Source organism: Prionailurus bengalensis, chromosome E4, assembly GCF_016509475.1.
Source record: "Prionailurus bengalensis isolate Pbe53 chromosome E4, Fcat_Pben_1.1_paternal_pri, whole genome shotgun sequence".
NCBI classification, from domain to species: Eukaryota; Metazoa; Chordata; class Mammalia; order Carnivora; family Felidae; genus Prionailurus; species Prionailurus bengalensis.
In genome coordinates this window covers 58956074-58982277 of record NC_057360.1, presented here as the reverse complement: position 1 = coordinate 58982277, position 26204 = coordinate 58956074, and the positions used below count along the sequence as shown (strand labels likewise).

At 46.5% G+C, this 26204-nt stretch overlaps 1 protein-coding gene across 1 annotated transcript; it reads left to right on the top strand.

Annotated features, from left to right (window-relative positions):
• Positions 1 to 1760: 1760 nt before the first annotated feature.
• HHIPL2 (HHIP like 2) lies at positions 1761 to 24939 on the top strand. The gene is made up of 9 exons (XM_043567801.1): positions 1761 to 2122; positions 5347 to 5999; positions 6884 to 7027; positions 9615 to 9946; positions 10737 to 10863; positions 16583 to 16728; positions 20889 to 20970; positions 23043 to 23125; positions 24322 to 24939. Exons 1-9 carry the CDS (start codon positions 1820 to 1822, stop codon positions 24684 to 24686), a joined length of 2235 nt encoding a protein of 744 aa, XP_043423736.1. The 5' UTR covers positions 1761 to 1819; the 3' UTR covers positions 24687 to 24939.
• Positions 24940 to 26204: the final 1265 nt, after the last annotated feature.

The window sequence follows — 26204 nt, the reverse complement described above, 5'->3', positions numbered from 1 at the left end:
AACCACTCCCTCCTGAATTGTCCCTTACTTATAGAGATGTCGTGTTTGTATTTTATTTTTATGTATTTTATTTATTATTATTTTTTTAATGTTTATTTATTTTTGAGAGAGAGAGACAGAGCATGAACAGGGGAGAAGCAGACAGAGAGGGAGACACAGAATCCGAAGCAGGCTCCAGGCTCCTAGCTGTCAGCACAAAGCCCAACGTGGGGCTCGAACTCACGAACCTCGAGATCATGTCCTGAGCCGAAGTTGGATGCTTAACCAACTGAGCCACCCAGGTGCCCCGAAATGTAGTGTGTTTGTATTTTAAATGCCATTTTGGGCCTTCACAATCCACAGCATTGTGAACACACACCCATTAGACTGAGGCTCATCCCCTCTTGACATCCTGGAAAGGCTGTTTGGAGTGGTGAGTGGGATCCCTCCTTAGAAGTGGATCCAGGCCAAGAAAAGTCTTTGATTTCATCTGTATTTCAAAGCGCAGTTTTTTGCCAGTGAGGAAATTTCAGGATAGTGGAGAATCGTGGAAAGCACCAGAAGGAAAGTGAACTCAGAACCTAATGCCTCTGTAGGCTTGTGCCCCGGTTCATGCCTCTGTCTGGGTTTGGGGTTGTGTGAGTTTGGGACTCCATGTCCTTCAGTCATTTAAGAAATATTTATCAAAGGCCTGTCATGTGCCAAGAACATGTATAAAACAAAACACATTCTTTTTTTTTTATTAATATTTTTTTAACGTTTATTTATTTTTGAGACAGAGAAAGACAGAGCATGAATGGGGGAGGGGCAGAGAGAGAGGGAGACACAGAATCGGAAGCAGGCTCCAGGCTCTGAGCCATCAGCCCAGAGCCTGACGCAGGGCTCAAACTCACAGACTGTGAGATCGTGACCCGGGCTGAAGTTGGACGCTTAACCGACTGAGCCACCCAGGTGCCCCAACAAAACACATTCTTAAATGATAATGTTGAAACATAAACTAAGTGGGGAAGTGTGCCCTGAGAGCAGGTATGGACTTGGCAAAAATAAAGACCCCCCTGTGTTGTGTGCCTCCCGAGGACACTGTCCCAAGAGGACAGACACTGTCCCAACAGCCCTTGCCGACTCCTTGTTTGTACCAGGCCACACTCCCCGCTTCCTTCACTGTCTCCTTTCTTCTTACTCCTTGCTGTGGATCCAAGATTCATGGAATGTCCTCTCTTCCAGCCACGGCAAATATAGAGCTGTCCGGATCACAGGAACCATAAGCTCCCCCTGCCTCCCCCTACCGACCCCCCATCCTCCCAGATCCACACCCGAGGTCCAGTGGATGCCATTCAGCACTACAGGACCTCTCTCGCATCTTGCCCTTTCATAGTCTGAAGTCTGGAACCACATAATATGTCCTGGTCTCTAGCTTGTGAAGAAACTGTAAACAAATTGTGAATTTCCTGCCCTCCCCCCAGACCCCCACTGCAGGAATTCTTAGCAGTTTTAATGAATCACAGCACGCCTGCCAAGGACATACATCATTGTGCCTCTTCCTAAGCAGCCACGCACCCCAATAACTCAGCAGTAGGGGGCAGAACGTGGTGCCAGCTTCGTGTCTGGGTTGGAAGGGGCAGGGACACCTCTCACTGTTTTCACGGAGACACTTGGCCACCCAGACCGCGGAAGGGACACTGCTCAGAAACCACCTCAGGGAACCTGGTGAGGGGAGGTGGGGGGGGGGGGTGGGGAGGAAGGAAGAAAACAGCCTGGGGGTGGGGAGAGGGAGGGAGCTAGTGCACAGCAGGGAGCCAACCTGAGCCAACACAGCAGCCTGAGACTTCCCAAGCCCAGAATGCTGAGGACATCTATTGCCCGGGCCCCCAGCCTCCCCACCTCTTCTGGCATTTTCCACCTCTGCCTCACATTCTTGTTGGGCCAGGTGGGCTTGCTGCAGGGACACCCCCAGTGCCTGGACTACGGGCCCCCCTTCCAGCCCCTGCTGCACCTCGAATTTTGCTCAGACTATGAGTCCTTCGGCTGCTGTGACCAGCAAAAGGACCACCGCCTTGCTGCCCGGTACAGGGTCATCATGGATTACCTTGACCTCAAGGGCCACGAGCTGTGTGGTGGCTATATTAAGGACATCCTCTGCCAGGTGGGCCTGAGCCTAACCCCTCAGCGCAGTGAGGGGGGGAGGCTTAGCAAAGTGCGGGGTGCTGGGCTTGGTGGCGTGGGTCCTGGGTGGAGGGCTCCGTGGGCACCTGACATCTGCCTCTCTGCGTGGGTGCACTGAGGCCAGGGGGTGCTGGGGTGGGCTCCAAGAGTCTCCCCTGGGGTCTGCTGGCCCTTCTGGTTTGTCACACAGGAGGAGGAGGTGGGTGTCCCTCATGGAGCTCTCAGGGCTGCGTTGTCTGGGTCCCTCCGCGCTGCTCGGGGAGCGGGGCACAGCACGCACAGGTGGTGGTTACAGGGAGGAGGGAGGAGGTGGAGGGAGTGGAGGCAACTGCTGGGGTCCTTGTCTGGGTCCTTTGTGCCAGGGGGCCTCGGGGTGATGATGGAGGTGGGGTGGTGGGAGGCCCTCCCCAGCATCGTGGAGCCGGGAGGCAAGGACTCACAGAGTCCTTCTCCGGGCTCTCCGGGGGCCAGAGTGCACGTCCCTGGCGGGCATCCCCCCCTGCCGGTGCAGGCAGCACACACCGACCCTGGAGAGAGGTGCTCAGGGTGCAGGGGACAGTCGCACTGGAGAGCAGATGAAAGGTGCGGGGGTGGGGGCTGTAATAACGCGCTGGGGGCAAAGAGGCAGGAAGCCCCCCTGCAGACCTGACATCTGACACCCTCCCGGGCGATGTCGGCGCAGGTACAGGCTCTCCCGCTGCCACCATTCCCGGGCGCACCGGCTGCCCCAACTCCCGTGCTGGGGACAAAGCAGCCAGCCTGGGTGGCATCGCCCAGGGCTGCAGTCTCCGACCTCAGGCACCACCCCTCCGCTGTTTCCAGGAGAATTTAACTCCAGCCGTTTGGGGCAGAAGCCGGGCTCTTAGGAGCCGCACTAAGACTATTCATTTCCAAGAGACCCCCTGGTAAGGATGTCTCCACCCTCCCCTCCCCATCCTCCCACTTTCCCTATTGGGTGAAGTCTCAGAAAGCCAAATTCAGCAGCTCTCCTGTTTTAGGCGTTGGAGGAATCAGAATAACCTACGTGAGTCTGTTTATTACAATTCCCCAGCCCCTCCTCTTTCCGCACACACGGTGTATGCCCAGCAAAGGCTTCTGCGGGAAGTTGTTCTGACCCCCATTGTACTGGTAAGGAGACAGGAGGGTTTTTTAATGTGTTGTTGTTGTTTTTAAGTTTATTTATTTTGAGAGAGAGAAAGAGAGAGCACGAGTGGGGTAGGGGAAGAGAGAGAGAGAGAGAGAGAGAGAGAGAGAGAGAGAGAGAGAGAATCCCAAGCAGTCTGGAACTCACCAACCATGAGACCATGACCTAAGCAGAGATCAAGAATCAGAAGCTTGGGGCGCCTGGGTGGCTCAGTCGGTTGAGCAGCCGACTTCGGCTCAGGTCATGATCTCGCGGTCCGTGAGTTCGAGCCCCGCATCGGGCTCTGTGCTGCCAGCTCAGAGCCTGGAGCCTGTTTCAGATTCTGTGTCTCCCTGTCTCTCTGCCCCTCCCCTGTTCATGCTCTCTCTCTCTCTGTCTCAAAAATAAATAAACGTTAAAAAAATTTAAAAACAAAAACAAAAAAAAGAATCAGAAGCTTAACAGACTGAGCCACCCAGGCGCCTGGAGGAGTCTGGAGTTTTAAAGAACTTGTTTAAGGTCAGCCACAGGGCTGGGGGCACAAATCTAGAGGCTGAGGCTCCAAGTCTCCTGCCCTTTTGATCATATTTGCCAAAGGCAGAGTCACAACAGCACAAGCCATTTCCTTAATGGTTTTCTGCCCTGGGGCAGGTGGAGGTTCCTTTAGAACAAGCCTCAGTGCTTCTTGCTCCCTGTCCCCAGTGCCCAGAGCAGTGTCAGACTTCCAGGGGACCTCTTCCTGGGCCTTATTTTCCTTAATAGAGAAACCATATCTCTATTGAGCTAACTGAGTAGAAGCAGCTGCACAGACTCTAAATTTCTGCATGACTGTCCCTTGGTGAGCGGCTCACAGCCCGCTCTGTTCACTGCTCTCTCATCCTGATTTATTAATTTTTTAAATGCTTATTTATTTTTGAGAGAGTCTGTGAGCAGCAGAGAGAGAGAGAGACAGAGGATCCCAAGCAGGCTCTGGGCCGAGAGCTGAGACACCGACTTGGGGCTCCAGCCCACAACCCTGAGATCATGACCTGAGCTAAAATGAAGACTTGGATGCTCAACTGACTGAGCCACCCAGGCGACCCAGCACTTAAAGATTTTTGTTTTTTAATTTTTAAAAATGTTTTCATTTGGGGGGGGGGAGGGGCAGAGAGAGAGAGAGACAAGCCGGATCAGGCGCCAGACTCTGAGCTGTCAGCCCAGAGCTTGACGCGGGGCTCGAACCCACAAACCGTGAGATCCTGACCTGAGCCCAAATCGGACGCCCAACTGACTGAGCCACCCAGGCGCCCCAAGACTTTTAATAAATAAGTGAAGAAATTGCTAGATGCCTAATTTCTGGGAGTGATAACATCGTGTGTCCATTTTGGTAATTTCATTTTTAGCTGTAAAGTATTTCAGCCACACAGGAAAGCACAGAAAACCAACACCCAGATTAACAAATGTGAAACTTCTGCTACATTGCTTCAGATTTGGATAAAGACATAAAACCTTGCAGATACAGCATTTATACTAAAGGGAAAGATGGAGAAATTTGGTACTCTTTATTTATTTATTTTTAAATTTTTTTAAATGTTTTATTTGTTTTTGAGACAGGGAGAGACAGAGCATGAACAGGGGAGGGTCAGAGAGAGGGAGACACAGAATCTGAAACAGGCTCCAGGCTCTGAGCTGTCAGCACAGAGCCCAATGCGGGGCTCGAACTCACAGACCGCGAGATCATGACCTGAGCCGAAGTCGGCCGCTTAACCCACTGAGCCACCCAGGCTCCAAGAAATTTGGTACTCTTCAAAAAAGAAAGAAAGAAAAAGACCACCACTTACTAAAACTTTCAGGGTCAAGAACTAAGTTAAAATGCTGAAGACAGTACAGTGGGCGAGAAATATTTCCCCCTCTTTTTGCCTTCCAGAAGCACTAACTGGCTAGAAAATGTGGCCCCAGGAAAGGGCTTTGCCAGTAGCTGGTAACAGAAACTCCAGAGTCCGGATTCTGTCCTAGACCGTCTTCCTTCTGCTTGCTCACAAATTGGGACCAGCCCCACTGTGGCCAGTCCGACTACCAGCTGGGCTTCTGTTTCTTTCCAGGAGTGCTCACCCTACGCAGCCCATCTCTACGATGCGGAGAACCCTCAGACGCCCCTCCGGAACCTTCCTGGCCTCTGCTCCGACTACTGCTCTGCCTTCCACTCGAACTGCCACTCTGCCATCTCCCTACTGACCAATGACCGCCGCCTCCGGGAGACACGGGAAAAGGATAGTGCCCACTTCTGTCACCTCCTCAACCTTCCCGACAAGGACTACTGCTTCCCTAATGTCTTGAGGAATGACCATCTCAACCGCAACCTGGGGGTGGTGGCTGAGGACGGCCGGGGCTGCCTCCAGCTCTGCCTGACCGAGGTGGCCAACGGGCTGAGGAACCCCGTCTCCATGGTCCACGCGGGGGACGGCACCCGTCGCTTCTTTGTGGCCGAGCAGGTGGGGGTGGTATGGGTCTATCTGCCTGACGGGAGTCGCCTGGAACGACCGTTTTTGGACCTCAAGAACATCGTACTGACCACCCCGTGGGTAGGGGATGAGAGAGGCTTCTTGGGATTGGCTTTCCATCCCAGATTCCGCCGCAACCACAGATTCTACATCTATTATTCATGTCTGGGCAGGAAGAAGGTAGAAAAGATCCGGATCAGTGAGATGAAGGTTTCTCGGGCTGATCCCAACAAAGCCGACCCCAAATCAGAAAGGTGAGATGTGCCCACGAGAATGGGCAACTTTGGGCTGTGTCCCAAAATAATGCCAGTCTGTCCTCTGAGGCGATAGAGGGAAATTTTTCTGGTTTCAGAGCCACTGGCTTCTAATGTTGACAAAGGAGTCATTGTTGAAGAACAAGGACAGACAAGTTAGGCTTCTGAGTCGAGGGTCTTTGTGGCGTGTAGCCATCCCTTAGAGTTACCTAATCAGAACCATGCTTGCTTGTTTTTACAGAATTGTAAGCAATGGCCAGCAGCCACAAGGGCTTGAGAAATGATTACAGATCAGATCAATATATTGAACGTAATAGTGGCCTCTGATTATTGTGTGGCCATTGGATTCCAGGCCCTTTAGCTTGAACGTGGGAACTACCCTCACAGGAAGCTGTGGCACAAGGCCATAGATCTATCGATGCCCAATCAGATAAAGCACTTAATTCTGACTCCAAGCTCGTGGTCTTTCCACTCTACCACTCTGCCTTTTGTCCTTCTTTCCTTTCTGCCTCCTCTCTCTTTTCCCATATAGCCAGGTTGGGGGATCGAAAAGAGCTGGGAGACCTGATTGATTAATCCCTGCTGGGCTGTGCAAAGGAAGGGGTTAAGAGTTCCGGTAGAGCAGAGAGGAAGGCCGAGCCCCCCAAAAGAGTGATTGTTACCCTGGCTGTGTCCACAGCTCGTGAAATCACGATCTGAAAGAAGAATGATCCATGAAGGAGTCATACTGGAAAACAAGGGGTGTCTCAGAGCTCCACACTTTGTGATCATTGGAAACTCTGAAGCAGGTCTTGGCTGGATGGGACCAGCCATTTCTCGGTCTCTCAAGAGGATGCAGTTTCAGTTTGTATCAAAGCCTCATGCATGGTTTCTTCTCCTTCCAGAGTCATCTTGGAGATAGAAGAACCAGCCTCAAATCATAACGGTGGGCAACTTCTTTTCGGTGTGGACGGCTACCTGTACATCTTCACCGGGGATGGAGGGCGGGCCGGGGATCCCTTCGGCAAGTTTGGAAATGCTCAGAACAAGTAAGCTGGTTGGATCTGTCCCCCCACCCCCTTTAGGGTGAGCCCTTGGTACGTTTTTGCTGAGATGGAATCTACAGAGGGTCTCATCCAAATCACCTACTGCAAGATGTAACCCCCTCTGTTGAGGCAAGTGGGAGGAAGAATTGGTTTTCTGTCCTCTAAATTTCAGGCACACGTGCTTTGTGGTAAGGAATATTATGGATGCACTCAGAATGTAACTCTCAGAATGCTATGCAGAGACGAGTTCAGAATGTTTCATATATATATTCGACAAACATAATACTTACTGTGTGTCAGGTACTGTTCTGAATACCTTGTGTGTATTTAAGAACATAATTCCAGGGGCACCTGGGTGGCTTGGTTGAGCATCCGAATTCGGCGCAGGTCATGATCTCGCGTTTTGGGGGCTTGAGCCCCACATCGGGTTCTCTGCTCTCAGCACAGAGCCCACTTTGGATCCTCTGTCCCCCTCTCACTCTGCCCCTCCCCTGCTTGCACTCTCTGTTCCTCTCTCTTTTTAAAAAATAAATAAACATTAAAAAAAAAAGAATGTAATTCTAACATCCCACAAGGGCAGGAATTTTTATCTATTTTGTTAATTGATGTATCCCCATCACCTAGAAGAGTGCCTGGAGTGAGGGTCGCTTCAGAAACACTTACGGGATGGATGGTTCCTATGAAGTGTAGGTATTATGATAGTCATGTGCACAGCCCAGAAAATAGAGGCAGAGAGGAGTAAAGTAGCTTGTCCAAGGCCGCACAGCAAGTAAGTGGCAGGACCAGAATTTATACTCCGACAATCTGGTGCAAGAGAGCCCAATGAGGGTCCTGCTGCCCTAGATAAAAGTCATGTGATCCTTTGCACCAGCGAGTACTTGAGTCCCATCATCCCTACTAATAAAATATTAAAGTTCTAAGAATCAAGAGCTAACATCTGTCAAATGCCTTTACCGCGTGTGGGGAATTGCCTTACATGCTCCGTGCAAGATACCTCCCTTAACCCTTACCTTATAACCACACTGCAAGCTAGTGTTTCTTTTCCCTGCTTTACAAATGTGGAAATGGAGTCCCAGAGACCACAGTTGCCCTCAGAGCCACTCTAAAAGCTCTTTCTATGACCTCAGCGCTATACGAGGAAGAACAGAACCAGCCCCTTTTAGGAATTCATGCTGTTAGTGCCCATGGCGGCAGCACGTACATTGAACTGTAGAGAAGGTTAGCATGGCGCCTGGGCAAGGACGAGTGCAAATTCGTGAAGGTTTCATCTTAAAAAAAAAAAAATTCGGGGGCGCCTGGGTGGCTCCGTCGGTTAGGCATCCGACTCTTGATTTTGGCCCCACTGCCATGACCTCACGACTTCGTGGGTTCGAGCCCCACATCGGGCTCCGTGCTGGCCGTGTGGAGCCTGCGTGGGATTCTCTCCCTCCCTCTCTCTCTGCCCCTCCCCCACTGGCACTGTCTCTATTTCTAAATAAATAAACTTAAAAAAAAAATCCATAGTGTTCAACCAAACCTGAGAGAAACCATTCCATCGAAAACATTTTAAAAATGGAAACTACAGCTTGCTTGCTCTGGGTTGCATGGGCCAGGGTCACATCAAACTTTTGCCTAGTAGTTCTCTGTGAGCCCAAACCTGTCAAGTCTTAACATTTTGCATATACACATATATCATATAGACATGACTGTATATATATGTGTGTGTGTGTGTGTGTACACACACACATATAATCAGTTCATGCACATACACAGGTAATATCATGTGTGTATATAAAATCATGTCTCCCCATGTGACTCCTAGCAGTTGTTTGGCATCGACTATCAGTAGGTCCCCCCGGGCGATCTCTGGCCCTGTGCCATTTTATTTTACCTTATTTTCTATTTTATTATTTTATTTAGTTTGAAAGTTTGAATACTTAACACAAAATCTACCCTCTTAAAAGATTTTAACTGTAACGAAAATTTTTATTTTATTTTTTTAATGTTTATTATTGAGAGAGAGAGAGAGAGAGAGAGAGAGAGAGAGAGAGAATGAGCAGGGGAGGGACAGAGAGAGGAGGGAACAGGGATCTGAAGTGGGTTCCACACTGACAGCAGAGAGCCTGATGTTAGGCTCAAAGTCATGAACCGTGAAATAAGACCCAAGCTGAAGTCAGACGCCTAGCCAACTGAGCCACCCAGACACCCCTAAAAATTCTTTTAAGTGTAAATACAATATTGTTAATTGTAGGGACAATGTTGTACATCAGATCTCTAGAACTTTCTCCTCTTGTAAACAAATGTTCGACTGGTATTTGAAAAGATGCTCAATGTCACAAATCATCAGGGAAATGCAAATCAAAACCACAATGAGATATCACCTAGTATCTATTCCGATGACTATTACCCCCGCCCTTCCAAAAGACAGCAGGTGTTGCTGAAGACATGGAAAACTTTGCATACTGTTGTTGGGAATGAAAAATAGTGCAGCTACTGTGGAAAACAGTATGGAGATTCTTCAAACACATTACAAATAATACCAGCAGATGATCAAGCAGTCCCGTTTCGGGGTACTTAATCTGCGCCTATTTCCCGGCCCTCTTTCTTTCAGAAGTTCCCTGCTGGGGAAAGTGTTAAGGATCGATGTGAACGGGGCAGGCTCTGATGGCAGGCGGTATCGAGTCCCCCGCGACAATCCGTTTGTTGCTGAGCCAGGGGCCCACCCTGCTGTCTATGCCTACGGGATCCGAAACATGTGGCGCTGTGCCGTGGACCGAGGGGACCCCATCACACGCTGGGGCCGAGGCCGGATGTTCTGTGGGGACGTGGGACAGAATAGGTTTGAAGAAGTTGACCTCATTGTGAAAGGCGGAAACTATGGCTGGAGGGCAAAGGAAGGGTTTGAATGTTATGACCGAAAACTTTGTCACAATGCCTCTCTGGGTGAGAAGCCTCTGGGTGATTTCTTGAATGAATTGGGGGGGCTGGACGTGGAGGTGGAGGAATAGAACCTGAGAATGTGCTGTACCAGGGGGGTCATTCAAGTGCCCTTGTGTCTGTCTTGCAGGATGTAGTGTTGGCCAGGAGCATGCTGGATGTTTGTTAACCTAACGCGTTTGAATCTTGGGTGGATTGAAGGAGCGGGATTGACCTGGGAATCGAGATTTTAAATAAATTACCCACATGATTCTCAGGCATACTATCTTGAGAACCACTCACAGAGGCAAATTGGTGGCTGTATGTTTTTAATTTATTTCCCAATCGGAATAGCCCACTGAAATGACCTTCCAGATACATTCAGGTGCTATATTCCATATACAATCCCTAAACATCAATAATCAAGGTGTGCTTCACCAGTGTTTAATCTTTTTTTGTCCCTCTAGGTTACAAAGGAGTCTTACAGACCCTTTACAGACAAGTTATTCAAATCCTTAAACCTGAGTATCTGCCATGTCAACCTAGGGGATAAACTTAGGTGTGTCGATTACCTGATCACTGCCTCATAGGTGGGGGAATTTTCGGCTTCCTCTCTGCATGCAGAGACCAGTCACATGGGAAGCTCACCAATATCGTGGCTGGTCTGTTGAGAAAAATAAATGTGATTCTCTTGGCCTTACCAAAGACCAAGAGATAAACTGTTCCCCGCTCAGTCAGGCAACTGCATTAGAAAGCCCCAACTTATTCCTCGAAGTTATCAAGTGTCAGCCACGACATTGTCTTTGTTCCTGGACAGATGACATTCTGCCCATCTATGCTTATGGCCATGCAGTGGGGAAGTCAGTCACCGGAGGATATGTCTACCGTGGGTGTGAATCCCCAAATCTCAATGGCCTCTACATCTTTGGGGACTTCATGAGTGGGTAAGAGAGGATTAATATCTCCTTTTTTTTTTTTTTTAAATATTTGTATTTATTTTTGAGACAGAGCATGGCAGGGGAGGGGCAGAGAGAGAGAGAGGGAGACACAGAATCTGAGGCAGGCTCCAGGCTCCGAGCTGTTAGCACAGAGCCTGATGCAGGGCTTGAACTCACAGACCGTGAGATCATGACCTGAGCTGAAGTCAGACGCTCAACCGACTGAGCCACCCAGGTGCCCCTCCTTTCGTTTTTTTAAATTTTAACATTTTTATTGGGATTTAAGTTACATGTGGTAAGATGCAATCTCTAAGAGCACAGTTGGATAAAGTTTTACAATCTATGCGCTTGTAGCTATGTCAAGATGCCGAACGTTTCCATCATTCTAGAAATTTCCTTCTTGTCTATTGCCTGTCAGTACCACCCCTTTCTCCTTGACACACACACACAGAAGCACATCAGTCAGAGATAACCACTCGCATCACACATTAATTTTGCTTCTGGAACTTAATACACGTGGAATCATATATGTGTATTCTTTTTTGTACATGTATGGCTTCTGTCATTCAAGAATATCGGTGAAATTCATCGCTGTTGTCACATGTATCAGTAGTTTTTCCCCTTCATTGCTTTGTGATATTCAATTGCATGAATATACCACAAATTAATCATCTATTCTCCTATTTTTGGCTTTTCCAGTTTTTTACTGTATATTTATTTTATATTTATTATCTATTTGTTATATATATTATGTGTGTGTGTGTGTGTGTGTGTGTGTGTGTGTGTGTGTGTAGATTCTATTGGATTTTCTATGTACAAGATCATTTTGTCTATGAATATAGATACTTTTCTTTTCCTGAATCGAAATCCTTTTATTATTGACTTATTGCTTCGTCTTACACCTTCAGTACAACATTGGATAGAAGTGGGGGAAGCATTCCATTTTCACCAATGAGTATGATGTCAGTTGTAGGTGTTTATACATGTCCTCTATCAGATGGGGAAGTTTCCCGTCTGTTCTTAGTTCACTGAGAGTTTGTATTAGGTATGGGTGTTGTGTTTTGCCAAATGCATCTTTGCATCTAGCGAGAAAATCATGTGGTTTTCTCATTTTTAGCAATTAACATAATGGATTGCATTGATGGATTTTTTTAAATCATTGAAGCACTTTTGCATTTCTGGAAGAAACACGACTTGGTCGTGATGTATTATCCTTTCAGCATATTGTTGGATTTGACATGCTAGCCCGTTGTTTGAAAATTTTGCATCTGTGTTCATGAAGGGATAGTGAGCTATAGTTTTTCTTTCTTGGAGTATCTTTGCCAGATTTTGGCATCAGGGTAACGCCGGCTTTAATAGAATGATTTGGAGAGTGTCTCCTCCTCTTCAGTTGTCTGGATGAGTTTGTTGAAGAGAGGTATTATTTCTTCCTTACATGTTTCTTCCATGTGAAGCCGTCCAGGCCTAATGTTTTCTTATAGACAACGTATAGTCAGGTCTTGGTTTTTGATCCACTCGGGCGATCTCTGTTATTTGTTTGTTTGTTTGTTTGTTTATTATTTCTTCTGTCTTTTAATTGGTGCATTTGGACCATTAATATTTAAACTGGCGGGGCTTCTGGGTGGCTCAGTCGGTTAGGCGTCCGACTTCAGCTCAGGTCACGATCTCACAGTTTGTGAGGTCGAGCTCTGTGCTGACAGCTCAGAGCCTGGAGCCTGCTTCAGATTCTGTGTCTCCCTCTCTCTCTGCCTCTCCTCTACTTGCAGTCTGTCCCTTTCTCTCTCTCAAAAAAAGTAAATAAACATTAAAAAAAAAAAAGAAACCAAAGTGGTTATGGATTTAGTTGGATTAGTATCTACCATAATTATTACCGCTTTCTATTTGTTGCCCTTGTTCTTTGTTCCTATTTTTTGTCTTTTCACTCTTTTTCTACCTTTTGTGGATTTAACTGAGCATTCTACATAATTCCGTTTCTCCACTGTCATAGCACATCACTCATACTTTTTTTTTCTTTTTCAGTGGTTGCATAGAGTTTGCAATGTACATTTACAACTAATCCAAGTCCACACTCAAATAACATTATACAGCTTCGGGATGGAAACTGAGGTCACTGACTTGACACTGTAATCTTTTCTAACACGTGTGTTTAGTGCTACAAATTTCCCCTCAGGTACTGCTTTAATGGCATCCCATAAATTTCAATAGATTGTGTTTTCATTTTCATTCAGTTAAATATATTTTCTAATTCCCCTTGGCTTATTTTCTTACAAGCTAGTTTGAAGTGTGTTATTTATTTCCAAATATCTGAAGATTTCCTGAGAGCTTTCTGCTGTTTGATTTATAATTTAGTTTGATTGTGGTCACAAACAAACTGTCTATGATTTGGGAGATTACTCTGGATTATCTAGGTGGGTCCTAAATGTAATCACAGATATCATTAGAAGAAGGAGGTAGATGGAAATCTGAAGATAGAAGAGATAGAAGTCAGTGTTAACAACAGAAGTGGTATGATGAGACTGTGAGTCAAGACATGAGGACAGCTTTTGGAAGCTGGAAAAGGCAAGGAAATGGATTCTCCTTTAGAGCCTCCAGCACCTTGATTTTGCCCCCGTGGAACCCACTTCAGGATTTTGGCTTCCAAAACCGTAAGAGAATAAATGTGGGTTATTTTAAGCCAAGTAGTGGTAATGTATGACAGTGGTGGCAAGAAACAAATATAGTTACTATTCCCAATACTCTTCATTCCTTTCTGTATATTTCCATTAGATGTAATTTTTTTTTTTTCAATGCTGGAAGAACTTCCTTTAACATCTTTTGAAAAATGAGTCCAGTGGTGATGAATCCTTTCTGCTTTTGGTGTCTTTTTCCCCCTTTGTTTTTGAAAGATATTTTTGCTAGGTATAGAAGTCTGTTGACCTATTTTTTCTTTAATTCTTTTTTTTTTTTTAAGATTATTTTGAGAGAGAGAGAGAGAGAGAGAGAGAGAGAGAGAGAGAGCAGGGGAGGGGCAGAGAGAGAGGAAGAGAGAGAGAATCCCAAGCAGGCTCTGTACTCTCAGTGCAGATGTGGGGCTCAAACCCATGAACATGAGATCAGGACCTGAGCTGACTTCAAGAGTGGGATGCCTGAGCCATCCAGAAGCCCTTCTTGAATTCTTTAAAAATATTGTTCATTATCTTCTGCTTTGTCTTAATTTCAATGAGAAATCTGCTGTCATCCTTAAATTTGTTCCTCCATATTTAATCTGCCATGTTTTCTCTGGCTGCTTTTAAGATTTTCTCTTTATCACTGGTTTTGTGCAATTTCATTATGATATGTGTTCATGTAGTTTTCTTCTTCTTGTGCTTTGATTTGGTTGAACTTCTTGGATTTGTGAATTTATAGCTTACATCAAATCTGGAAATTTTTTGGTTATAATTATTTCAAATATTTTTTCTGTTTCCCCACCCTGTTTTTTCTTCTCATTTTTTTCTCAAATTATGTGTATATTAGGCTGCTTAAAGTTTTCCCACAGCTCACTGATGATCTATACATATTGAAATTTTATTCCTTTTTGTGTTTAATTTTGGATAATTCCTATTGCTATGTCTTCAGTTCATGAATCTTTTCTTCTGCAATGTCTAATCTGCCATTCATTCCATCCAGTGTTTGCACTGATGGAATTTTTTACCTCTAGAAACTTGATTTGGGTGTTTTGTGTCTCTCTCATGCCTGTACCAACTTTTTGAATATATGGAATCATAGTAAAAACCACTGTTTTAATGTTTTTCTCTGCTAATGTTAACATTTGTGGCAATTCTTTGTCAGTTTTGATTGATTTTTCTCTTTATTATGGTTTGTATTTTCCTCCTTCTTTACCCGTCTAGTAATTTTTTATTGGATGTCAGACATTGTAAATTTAACATTGTGGGTGCTGAATATTTTTTGTATGTCCATAAATATTCTTGAGCTTTGTTCTGGGACACAGTTTAGTTACTTGGAAATAGTTTGATCCTTTCAAGTCTTGCTGTTAATATTTGTTATGTAGAACCAATGTGGTGCTTATTCTGGAACTATCTATTCCTTAATATTGAGGCAGGATTTTCCTACAAACTCTTTTCAGTGCCCTGTGAATTATACTTACACTGTGCCTGACCCTCAGTAAGAGCCAGGTGCTTTTCTTTCTAATTTTCCCCCCTGATTTAAGTAGTTTCCTCATATGTATGTGCTGTTAAGTACACTGATGAATACTTGAGGGGGACACTTTGCAGATCTCGGGAGCCTATTCTCTGTGCTTCCCTCTTTTCTCCGATATCTGTCCTGCATACTCTTCCTATATAGGTCTTCCTGGACTCTTTTCAACTTACTGTCTTTTCAACTCAAGGAGTCTGCTGGCTCTGCCTGTGTTTTCCTTCCTCAAGCTGGAAACTTTTTCAAGGTAGTAGACTGGGACAATTTTAGGGGGTTACCTTGTTTATTTCCCATCTCATAGGGAACATAGCCCTTTGTTGTCTGATCTCCAATGTCTTTTATATTTAGTTACTTATTTAAAGTAAGCTCCATGCCCAATGTGGGGCTTGAACTCATGACCCTGAGATCAAGAGTCACATGCTCTACTGAATGAGCCAGTCAGGTGCCCCTCCAGGGTCTTTTAAAAACTGTCATTCTAGGGGTCACGTGGGTGGCTCAGTTGGCTAAGTGTCCGATTCTTGATTTTGGCTCAGGTCTTGGTCTCACAGTTTGTGGGTTTGAGCCCCATGTCGGGCTCTGCATGGACAGTGTGGAGTCTGCTTGGGATTCTCTTTCCCCCTCTCTCTGCCCCTCCTCTGGTCTCTCTCTCAAAATAAATAAATAAACTTAAAAAATTGTCATTCTATTTTGTCTACGTTTTTGACTGTTTAAGATGAGAGGGTAAATCTGGTCCTTGTTACCCCCATCTTCATTAGGAAGGATGGTAATATTGTCATACTGCAATTCTTGGTTCCAGAGGTTGGGTAGAGTTAGTAATTGGTTAGTTCTTTTATCATCACTTGTTAGATCGCTGGGATTTAATTGTTCTTTATGTTTTCCCCACAACTCCATCTGCTTACGTGTCACTTGGTTGATATTCAGTGATTCTTAGTCGAAGCATATGCACCAGAATCACCTGGGGTTGAACATGTCTTGTTTCCATAAAATGTTTCATGTGAAACCCTGATACACCCATATTCCTTTTTTAAAAAACCCTGCTTTTAGGTCAAATAGATGATAGAGGGATATTAAAGTATCTACCTGCTACTCCATAGACATAATAACAATGAAAATAGCTACAAGTTTTGAGCACTTACTATATGCCCAGCTCACTGGGGAGATATTCATGTATATTATCTTACTTAACCTTTGCAACTTTTGTCCGTGGTAAATTCTATTACCATTCCCCATTTTACAGATAAGGGAACTGAGGCTCAGCTAGTTGAGCAACTAGCCAAAGGTTGCAAACTAATAGAAATTAGATTAGTCTTTTGTAGTAATGCAACCTTTACTGAGCATCCGGCTCCTCCTATAATAGAAGATGAGCTTCTCCATCTAGCGCAAGCAGGTGACCAAGGTATCTCGAAATAGCTTTTTGATTCTTGGGAGAGGCTAGGTGTTGTTCTCCTATGGGTGACTCAGTGCTAGTACTCAGAGATTCTTTGTTTCCAGGAGGAAAAATATCTGCAGGGTGAAACTATGGATTCCTATAATAAAGGTTTTATTTTTCATCTAGTCGACTTATGGCTTTGCAGGAAGATAGGAAAACCAAGAAATGGAAGAAACGGGACATTTGCCTGGGCAGCACTGAATCCTGTGCCTTCCCAGGGCTGATCAGCACCTACAGCAAATTTATCATCTCTTTTGCTGAAGATGAAGCAGGTAAAAATATACAGGGTTATTCTGTTTCTGCTTACTGGAACTTAAATCGTCACGGGCATTGTGAGCTAAACATTTATTATAACAATTATTACTACGGTTACTATTATTTTCATTTAAGTAGCAACCATCCCTTCTATTTTCACTACCATTTATTTTTTTAAATTATTTTATTTTATTTTAGATGTGTATTCATTTTTAAGAGAGAGAGAGAGAGTGCGCACATGCACGCTTGGGGAGGGGGCGGGGGGGTGGGGGGGACAGGAGATCCGAAGCGGGCTCTGTGCTGACAGCAGAGAACCTGATGCAAGGCTCGAACTCACGAACCGTGAGATCATGGCCTGAGCTGAAGTTGGATGCTTAACCGACTGAGCCACCCAGGTGCCCCTATTTTTACTACCACTGAGTCAACTTTTATAATGTACCGGATATCATCCTAAGCACTTTACATTTTTTATGTTACTTAGTAATTGCAACACCACCACGATGTAATTATTAAGCCTATTTGTCCAGTGAGGCAACAGACTGAATATGCAACAGAACCTACCCCTTCTTGGTTGGGGCCCACACCGACTGCAGGAGGAGCGAATCAAGGTTTACGCTCCGGTCTTTTGATCATGAAGGAGATTCATGTCCCCCTCCCTGATTTCATTCTAATCTGCAGTCACAAGAAGGTGGACAGGGCCAGCCGTGGGGCAGACCACGTGGACACTGATATTTGTCCTGCTGTTGCTGCCTGGGAGAGAGCGCCTGTGGTGATGGGCCCCCGGCCGGCTGTGCTCTTTGCTGACCCTGCCAGGAGCCTGTGGGGTAATTGCTGGGAGTGTGCAAGGGAGAATCTCTTTCCTGAGAGACCTGGGGAAAAGGTAAACAGCTAGGTGGGAGGCTATTCGCTAGACAGACAAGGTCTTTGTTAAGGGCATCAGCAAAGCCAGACGCGTAGGCACCTATGAGACACAAAGACGGAGAGAGACTCTGCTCTACTAAATTTCCCCAAATTTTGTAATCAAAAAATGGATTTTGAATTTCAGCTTTACCTATGCTTTGTTACATTTTGAAAGCTAAAATGTTACTTTGTGAGGAGAACAGGGCCTGTGACCTTTCTGGTATTGGGCACTGCCTCTAGCCATGCTCGGAGTCAGGGAAGAGAAGAAAGTGGTCTCTCAGGGCCCCTTCCAGACCTGGGATTCTCTGTGAGTGAAAACCAGAGCTTTGCAGGTTTCCTCAGTAATGGGTTTCTTCCCGCTCTGAGCCCTACGGTGCCCGTGCAAGACTTTCCTTTGAGCAAGACGCTAAGAAATCTAGTCAGCTCCTGGACCTTTTCCTAGCGTATGAGAAATAGTTTGAGATGAATATTTTAGAGAGGCAGAGGATATTTTAGAGGATTCATTCTTTTTTTTTTTTTTTTAATTTTTTTTCAACGTTTATTTATTTTCGGGACAGAGAGAGACAGAGCATGAACGGGGGAGGGGCAGAGAGAGAGGGAGACACAGAATCGGAAACAGGCTCCAGGCTCTGAGCCATCAGCCCAGAGCCTGACGCGGGGCTCGAACTCCCGGACCGCGAGATGGTGACCTGGCTGAAGTCAGACGCTTAACCGACTGCGCCACCCAGGTGCCCCCAAGCATTCTTAATAGAGCAAAGTGAGTTCCAAATTGGAAGTCCAAACATACGCAAGAGGAGAGAAACCACAGACCGGCAGGATGGTGCTCAGTGCAAAGAGGGCGACGGGAAAGCCACAGGCCTGGCGGGGCCTCTGGAGGCTGATGCCCCAGCGAGGCTGGAGTCCTCCGAGGCCAGAGCTTCCTCTCCCCAGAGGCTAGAGCCCCGGGGGCGGGCCTGCCCTGGCATCCCAGGCTGCTGTCTCCTGTGGCTGGCTCCTTTTCAGGCCTCAGAAACCGTGGCTTTGGCGGTTTGGTTTGCTGTGCCTGTAAGCTTCTCGCAGGAGAAAAACAGGCAGTGTTTGAATACCAGTCGGTACATCTGGCAAACAAGACTGAGTGTCCTTGGCTGAATTTTCTCGAGTGGACTTGCCAGGGTGTTCCCAAGCCAGACTTGCCCAAGGCGGCCTTGAAGCCAGGAGGGCTGTTTTCAAGGCAAGTTTATTTTCTTCCAGAGTTGCTTGCTCTTGTGTTTTTGTACGGAGTGATTCAGATTTTCTGCTCATGCCATAGCCTTTCCCACTGAAGGACATCTTTTTAGATCTGAGTATGTCATTATTTTGTTATCAGTCACCAGCTGTAGACACGTCGTTGTTGGTTGAACCAGAGCTCTGCCTCCACTGTGGCGGTGTTTTCCAGATGTTCTAGCTGACAGCTGGCCACCATGGAGGGCGGGGTGGGCACGGGGCGCCCCCGTTGCTGGGTCCCCCTGGGCTGGATCTCTGAATGTCGGTCACTGAAGTGCATTCTCAAGAGGGCTGGTCGAAGAACTAATGCTTGCAATAAATTGACATCACATGCATTTTGTTTTACGTGGCATATTATAGTTTTTGTGTGTGTATAGTTCTTTTCTGTCCTAAAATGCATTTTTTAAATCGTCAGTTGGAGGGCACCTGGATGGATCAGTTGGTTCAGTGTCTGACTCTTGATTTTGGCTCAGGTCATGATCTCATGGTCTGTGGGATCGAGCCCGGAGTTGGGTTTTGCGATGACAGCATGGAGCCTGCTTGGGATTTTTGCTCTTTTTCTGCCCTGCTTGCATGTGCTCTCTCTCTGTCTCTGTCTCTGTCAAAATAAACTCAAAAAAATTACAGAAATTCGCTTCTAGCACTGTTTTCCCCTAAAAATACAATGGGGAGTTTCTGGCATGTTTAGGACATACAATTTACATATTGTGTAGAGAATATGCCACAACGTGGGGTTTTCAGCCAGAGCAGGTGTGGTTGCGAGGGGCTCCTGCATGAGGGCACCCCGTGTACAGGCAGGCCCTTGGTAGACACCTCCTTTGTCTAATGGAAAGTGCCCGGGATATCCAATCAGAGGAGGCAAATTGGCTGTAGGACAAGATGATAAAACAGTTCGTGAGCACACAAAATCCGAAGTCCACTAGGCAGCGGTAGGGGGTGCTCTGTGAAGACCGTAAGCCTCACATCCGGCTCGAGACAGACATTGGTCACCATCCTCCACAAATTCAAGGAAGAAGGTTGTTGAAATAACTCAGAGCTCTCTAAAGTTCTAGGCTTTTCCAGTTTGCAGTTTAGTAGACATTTACTTCCATGAAGTTGAGAGGGCAGTCCAGGGCAGTGGCACAAATATTACGGTGTAAGGAGTAATGGCTGATGATCGCTTTCTAATTTAATACCTAAGAGTCATGTGGGGGGATCATTAGCCCCATTGTACAAATGAATAGGTCACGTGAGGGTTACACAGGTTGAGAGTTTCCCAAGACAACGTCTAGCAAATGGTGTCCTCAGAACTCAGTCAGGTGGCTGCAACGCCAACGTTGTTGTTCTCGTCAACCCTATCCTATCTGTCCCTCACAGGTAAGCGTGAGAAGAGGCAGAGTGAGGTAGTCACAGTGAGTGGAGAGTGTTCACACTGGAGGAAACGGGAGGGACAAGGTCTCCTCCTCAAAGAGGTGAAGGTGACCATGGGTAGGGGTGATTTCTCAGGGTGTGGAGAAGGCCAGGAGGACAGACTGAAGAGTGGGAGGGTCCGGGGAAACGCAGGACCCAAAGACCAAGGAAAGAAGGTGGTAATGGAAAAGTGAGGCAGGGCTGGTGGGGAGAGGCGCCCGTGGACTCAAGAAGGGGCAGTGTGAGGTGACTAATAAATGGTCCTTAGCCTGGAGATCGCTATTTTGGGGTTCCACAGAGAATCCTTGTCAGTAGTAAATAGATGGGGAAGGAAATGGAGATTGGTTAAGGTGAAGTTTCTGACAGCCAAGAGATAAGGGGAAACCTTTGGTCCAGTGAATGTAAACAGAAATGTACCCCTGTTGGGATACACTCTCAGCTAGTCTTTGAGGACTCAGAGAAGGACTTTCTCCTTGGGGAGCTCACAATCCAGTGAAGGCCCAGCGACAGGATTCTGGGGTTCCCTTCCTGGGGCTCACTCGATTTCAGGGCTTCCACCCCCTGTGGACCGTTTCCTGTGCACCCAGCTCTGTGTCTCAGCCCTGCCTCACGTCCTGTTCTTGATTGTGTGTTTCTGTGTCCTCAGGGGAGCTCTATTTCCTGGCCACCTCTTACCCGAGTGCCTACCTACCACACGGATCTATTTACAAGTTTGTTGACCCATCAAGGTAAGATTTGGTCTCATTTCCTTCTTAGGTGCATTTTTTAAAAGTTTTATTTATTTTTATTTATTTGTTTTGGGGGGGCAGAGAGAGAGAGAGAGAGAGAGAGACTCCCAAGCAGGCTCCACCAGCGCAGAGCCCAATGCAGGGCTTGAATCCATGAACCACGAGATGGTGACCTGAGCCAAAAGTCAAGAGTCAGGTGCTCAACCGACTGAGCCACCCCAGTGCCCATCTTCGGTGCATTCCTATCAGCCCTTATCTTCATGGCAGATCATAAAAATAGTCCTGACTCCCCAGGAATTACCAGAAATGATCAATGAAGCAAATCTGTGCCGTAGATAAAAAGCAGATTGGGCAAACGAATGTGTAGGGCGACGTGTCTGTAGAATTTATGAAATATTTGAGAAATGGTCTCTTTGTGGTTAGAAATGAAGATCTCAAGCCTTTCTGGGATGACAGGTCTAGACCTATGGCTCCTGTTGTTTTTTTTTTGTTTGTTTTTTTTTTTTTGATATGCTTCTGCAAACTTCTGTCTGGGATCATCTGACAATTGGGTGTGTACTTGTGACCCCTTGAGTGAGTACTGTTGCCCTGTCCCCTGGGTTTGGTGGAGGTCTCAAGGTCCTAGGTAAGTGTCGTAAACCGGTTGTCTAGTGCCTTTAGTGTCCACCTGACCCTTTTGGCAGTATTTATTCACTTGGTGGTGAATATCGTTTACTTTGCTCTTTTGCCGACCTGGCTCAGAGACTAACCAACTGATCGGGCAAAAGCCACAACACAGCTTCCCATCTGTGAGGGTATTCAGGTAAGTTACGTTGCCTGAGGTACAGCCAGCCGGAGGGGGCCTGGGACAGGAGCCCTCACCATCACCCCCATCATGATCATCATCTGTGGGGCACTTGTTATGTGCTGGGCACTGTTCCAAGTATCCTTTTTTTCTCTTTTTAAATCTCCTTAAAAAATAATTTTAGGGCTTCTGGGTGGCTCAGTCGGTTAAGCAGCCAACAACCAACTCTTGATTTTGGCCATGATCTCTCTTTTTTTTTTTTTTTTTTTTTAAATTTTTTTTTCAACGTTTTTTTTTAAATTTTATTTTTGGGACAGAGAGAGACAGAGCATGAACGGGCGAGGGGCAGAGAGAGAGGGAGACACAGAATCAGAAACAGGCTCCAGGCTCTGAGCCATCAGCCCAGAGCCTGACGCGGGGCTCGAACTCACAGACCGCGAGATCGTGACCTGGCTGAAGTCGGACGCTTAACCGACTGCGCCACCCAGGTGCCCCATTGGCCATGATCTCTTAAGTTTGTGAGTTTGAGCCCTGCATCAGGCTCTGTGTTGACATTGTGGAGCTTGCTTGGGATTCTCTCTTTCCCTGTCTCTCTGCCCCTCCCCAACTTGCTCTCTCTCTCTCTCTCTCTCAAAATAAATTAAAAAAATAATTTTAAAAGTTACTTATCGGGCTGACTGGGTGGTTCAGTCAGTTGAGTGTCCAACTTCAGCTCAGGTCATGATCTTGAGGTCAGTGAGTTCCAGCCCTACGTCAGGCTCTGTGCTGACAACTGGGAGCCTGGAGCCTGCTTTGGATTCTGTCTCCCTCTCTCTCTGCCCCTCCCCCACTCATGATCTGTTCTGTTTCTCAAAAATAAATAAACGTTAAAAAAATAAAAAAAAGTGACATCAATCATTTATGGTATGCCAAGTACACAGCTCATATTTGATCTCCCTGTGAGGATAGATACTATTACTTTTTTATTTTATAGATGTGGAAATTGATACATATCAAGGTTTACTTGCTCATGGTCCCCAGGTTTTGAACCCAGTTCTATCTGTCATCATGCCCTTGCCCCTGACCCCCTCACTACCCTCTGTTCCAAGAGCCCATGATGTCCCTGTGATATCCTTGTTCTTTCTCCTGTCTATCTGAGCTCATCATATATTTTCTCCTACATCTGCCCCATCCTCATGGATAAAGGAGAGCTGAATCCAGTTCTTGCAAATGTATACCTTCTGGTGACCTTGATTTCCTGGTCCCATCTTCAGAATCTTGTGTCCCCACTTTTTCTATCTGTTTTTAGGCGAGCACCGCCAGGCAAGTGCAAGTACAAGGCAGTGCCGGTGAAAACCAGGAGTAAGCGGGTCCGGTTCAGGCCACTCGCCAGTGAGTCTGTCTTTGTCTCAGGCCCAGGCCTTGGCATTGAGATGCAGGCACAGTGCCCTCTGCAAACACACTCCAATCTTCCCAGGGTGGGAGGTCTGTTCCCCACTGAGGGCTTCTGCTCTGGATGAGGAGTGTAACTCGTGGCTCAGTCTATACCTCTCTGTATACTGGAGTATGCATACCGGGTGGCACCTGCTTCTGAGGAGACCTGTTGTCCTCTATCCACTCATCAGTCATTCACTGGGCATCGTTCACTTACCATTGACTTTGCGGCAGTCACCGTGCTAATCCCTGGGGCTACAGCAGTGAACCTGACCTGTAGGAGCTCAGGCAAATGTAGTGTAGGCAAATAAAGAAATAAATATAGCATTGAGGTTCTGGTATAATGGCCAGGAGACTGAGGGGACCCTGAGAGTGAGTAGAGTAGGGATTCTGGAAAGACTTATAGAGGAGGGATACTATCCTCTATAATTTTTTTTAAATTTTTTTTTAATTTTTTAATTTTTAAGATGTTTTTATTTATTTTTGAGAGAGAGAGAGAGAGAGAACAGGGGAGGGGCAGAGAGAGAAGACACAGAATCGGAAGCAGGCTCCAGGCTCCGAGCTGTCAGCGCAGAGCCCAATGTGGGGCTCAAACTCATGAACCATGAGATCATGACCTGAGCCAAAGTTGGACTCTTAACTGACTGAGCCACCCAGGTGCCCCAGGAGGCATACTATCTTAAGGGAACTATTCCAGAGCCATGAATCACTGGAGTGACCCTATTAAAAAAGTAATATATTTAGATCAAGGCCAGTTAAGGGAATTAAAAAAATATAAGAATTTATATATATATTAAAGATTTTACTTTTAAGTAATCTCTATACCCAACATGGGGCTTGAACTTACAGCCCTGAGATCAAGAGTCACATGCTCTACCACTGAACCAGCTAGGTGCCCATCTAAAGACTGTATATTGAAGAACCCTCATGCAGTCGTAGGTTTCCTGGAGGATGTTTCCCTGGTAGACTCAGTCTCTTTTCTTCCCAAACTCTTGGGGTTCAAAGTCCTTTGGCTTCAGCCCTTCTTTGTTTGAGAGATGAGGGAAGTACGGATCCCCCTACTTCTCCGCCATGTTGGCCCCCCTGGGTGGTGTTTCCCTTAGAGCCACTTTCCAGGACTTCTGTTTCTCACTAAATAAATGTTCGTTTCCCAGAGACAGTCTTGGACTTGCTAAAGGAACAATCGGAGAAAGCTGCTAGAAAATTGTCCAATGCAACCTCAGCCTCTTGGCCAGTCGGGAGCTCATCTCTGAAAGGCCCCTCCAGGAAGCCAGCTTCTCCCACAAGCAGCAGGAAGACATTTCGAGGGCCTGGGACAAAGAAGAGAGCCAGAGTGTGGTCCCCAGGCTCCCAGGGCAAGAGGAAGATGAGGCGGAAAAGCCACAGTGGCAGGGTCAGGCAGAGCCGAGCCGGCAGAAGTCTCCGTCGGCCTTTTCTGTCAGGGTGGCTGGCCGGGGGACGTGCCAGGGGAGAATCGCCTCGCCCCATGGGAGCCCCTGCTGCTGAACTTGGGCTTTAGGTGGATGGGAGCTGGAGTCAGAAGTGGGCAGGCAGAGGGAGCCTGACTTAGGGCCGGTGTGGTTGTCCTCTCCACTCTTGCTATCTGAACGGATGCTCCTTGTCTGCTTTTATGGAGAGACCAGATCCCACAATGCCAGTGCACCTGGCTAACTGTGCGCACTGGTCGGTAAGCCTCCTTGGACTCCCACTGGATGTCTTTTGTTTTACAAATGCCTACAACCCAAAGTAATAAATCAATACTTGCTCGGACAGACATGTATCCTTTGATCTCTTGGATGTTTGTCTGGCATTAAGAAATCTGGTGTGTTCCATCAGTGTGACCTCACCCCAGGTCCCAGAGGAGGGCTGTACAGACATATTACTTTTTCTAAAATCTTTTTTTAACATTTATTTATTTTTGAGAGACAGAGCAGGGGTAGGGGAGGGGCCAAGAGAGAGGGAGACACAGAATCCGAAGCAGGCTCCAGGCTCTGAGCTGTCAGCACAGAGCCCGACATGGGGCTTGAACTCACGAACTGTGAGATCGTGACCTGAGCTGAAGTTGACGCTTAACCAACTGAGCTGCCCAGGCGCCCCTGAAAAGACATATTTCTAAGGAAAGACCCTCCAGCCTGTCCCTGTCCTTTGCCCCAGGCTGCATCTCACAGACCGAATAAGGACAGGTTACGTTCTGAACTCTGGCACCTACTAATTTGCCCTGGCAAATAGCAGAATGAACGTGACTACATTTTGAGTACCTATTATGTGCCAAGATTATATACATTATCCGAAACCTCAAAACCTTTCTTCCTATGCGTTGCCATGTAATGTTCTGTTGAAGAGGAGGAAAGTGACTCTTCGTGAGCTTAAGCTACTTGCCCTAGACCACAGCAGGGAGGGGACGGGGAACTGATCAGCTGGACAGGAGCCAACACCCCTGTCAATACCCTGTGCACCCGCCACCCTGTAGGGCACTCAGCGAGGGCTGGTAGCTCTCACCCGGGTATTTGAGGAGTAAAAGAGTTAAGGGAGGAAATGATCCCCGTCTCTGAGAAGTTCTTCAAATCCTGCAAATCATCCAGAACAGTGTTGGCAAATTTGGCCAAATTTGGTTTTTGTACAGAGAACAAAATCGTGAAATGCCGGGGTTATGGAGGGCTTTCAGAGGCCATGTAACCACTGTGTTTGGTATACTTTCCATAACCTGCATAGATTTGTTTTAGATCCAAAGAAACAGATTCCATTTTTTTCCCTTTAGCAATCTTTATTTGTAGGCTAACCTAACCAAATCTAAATACATCAGGCCTCTTTTTGATTCCTTTTCTCTTGTTTGGCCTTTATGAAAGATACAAAACACTGGTCATTTTCTGAAGATCATTTTTAGATCTTTTTTTAGCCACTTCCTTTGCCCTATCTCATGGCTTTTGTTTTACTTCTGCCTACCTTTGGAACTCTTATGAACACTGTCTGGGATAGACATAAACCTCAGGATCTCACCAGCTCTGGTGTTTTATACTTTTTACATCTTCTTAGATGA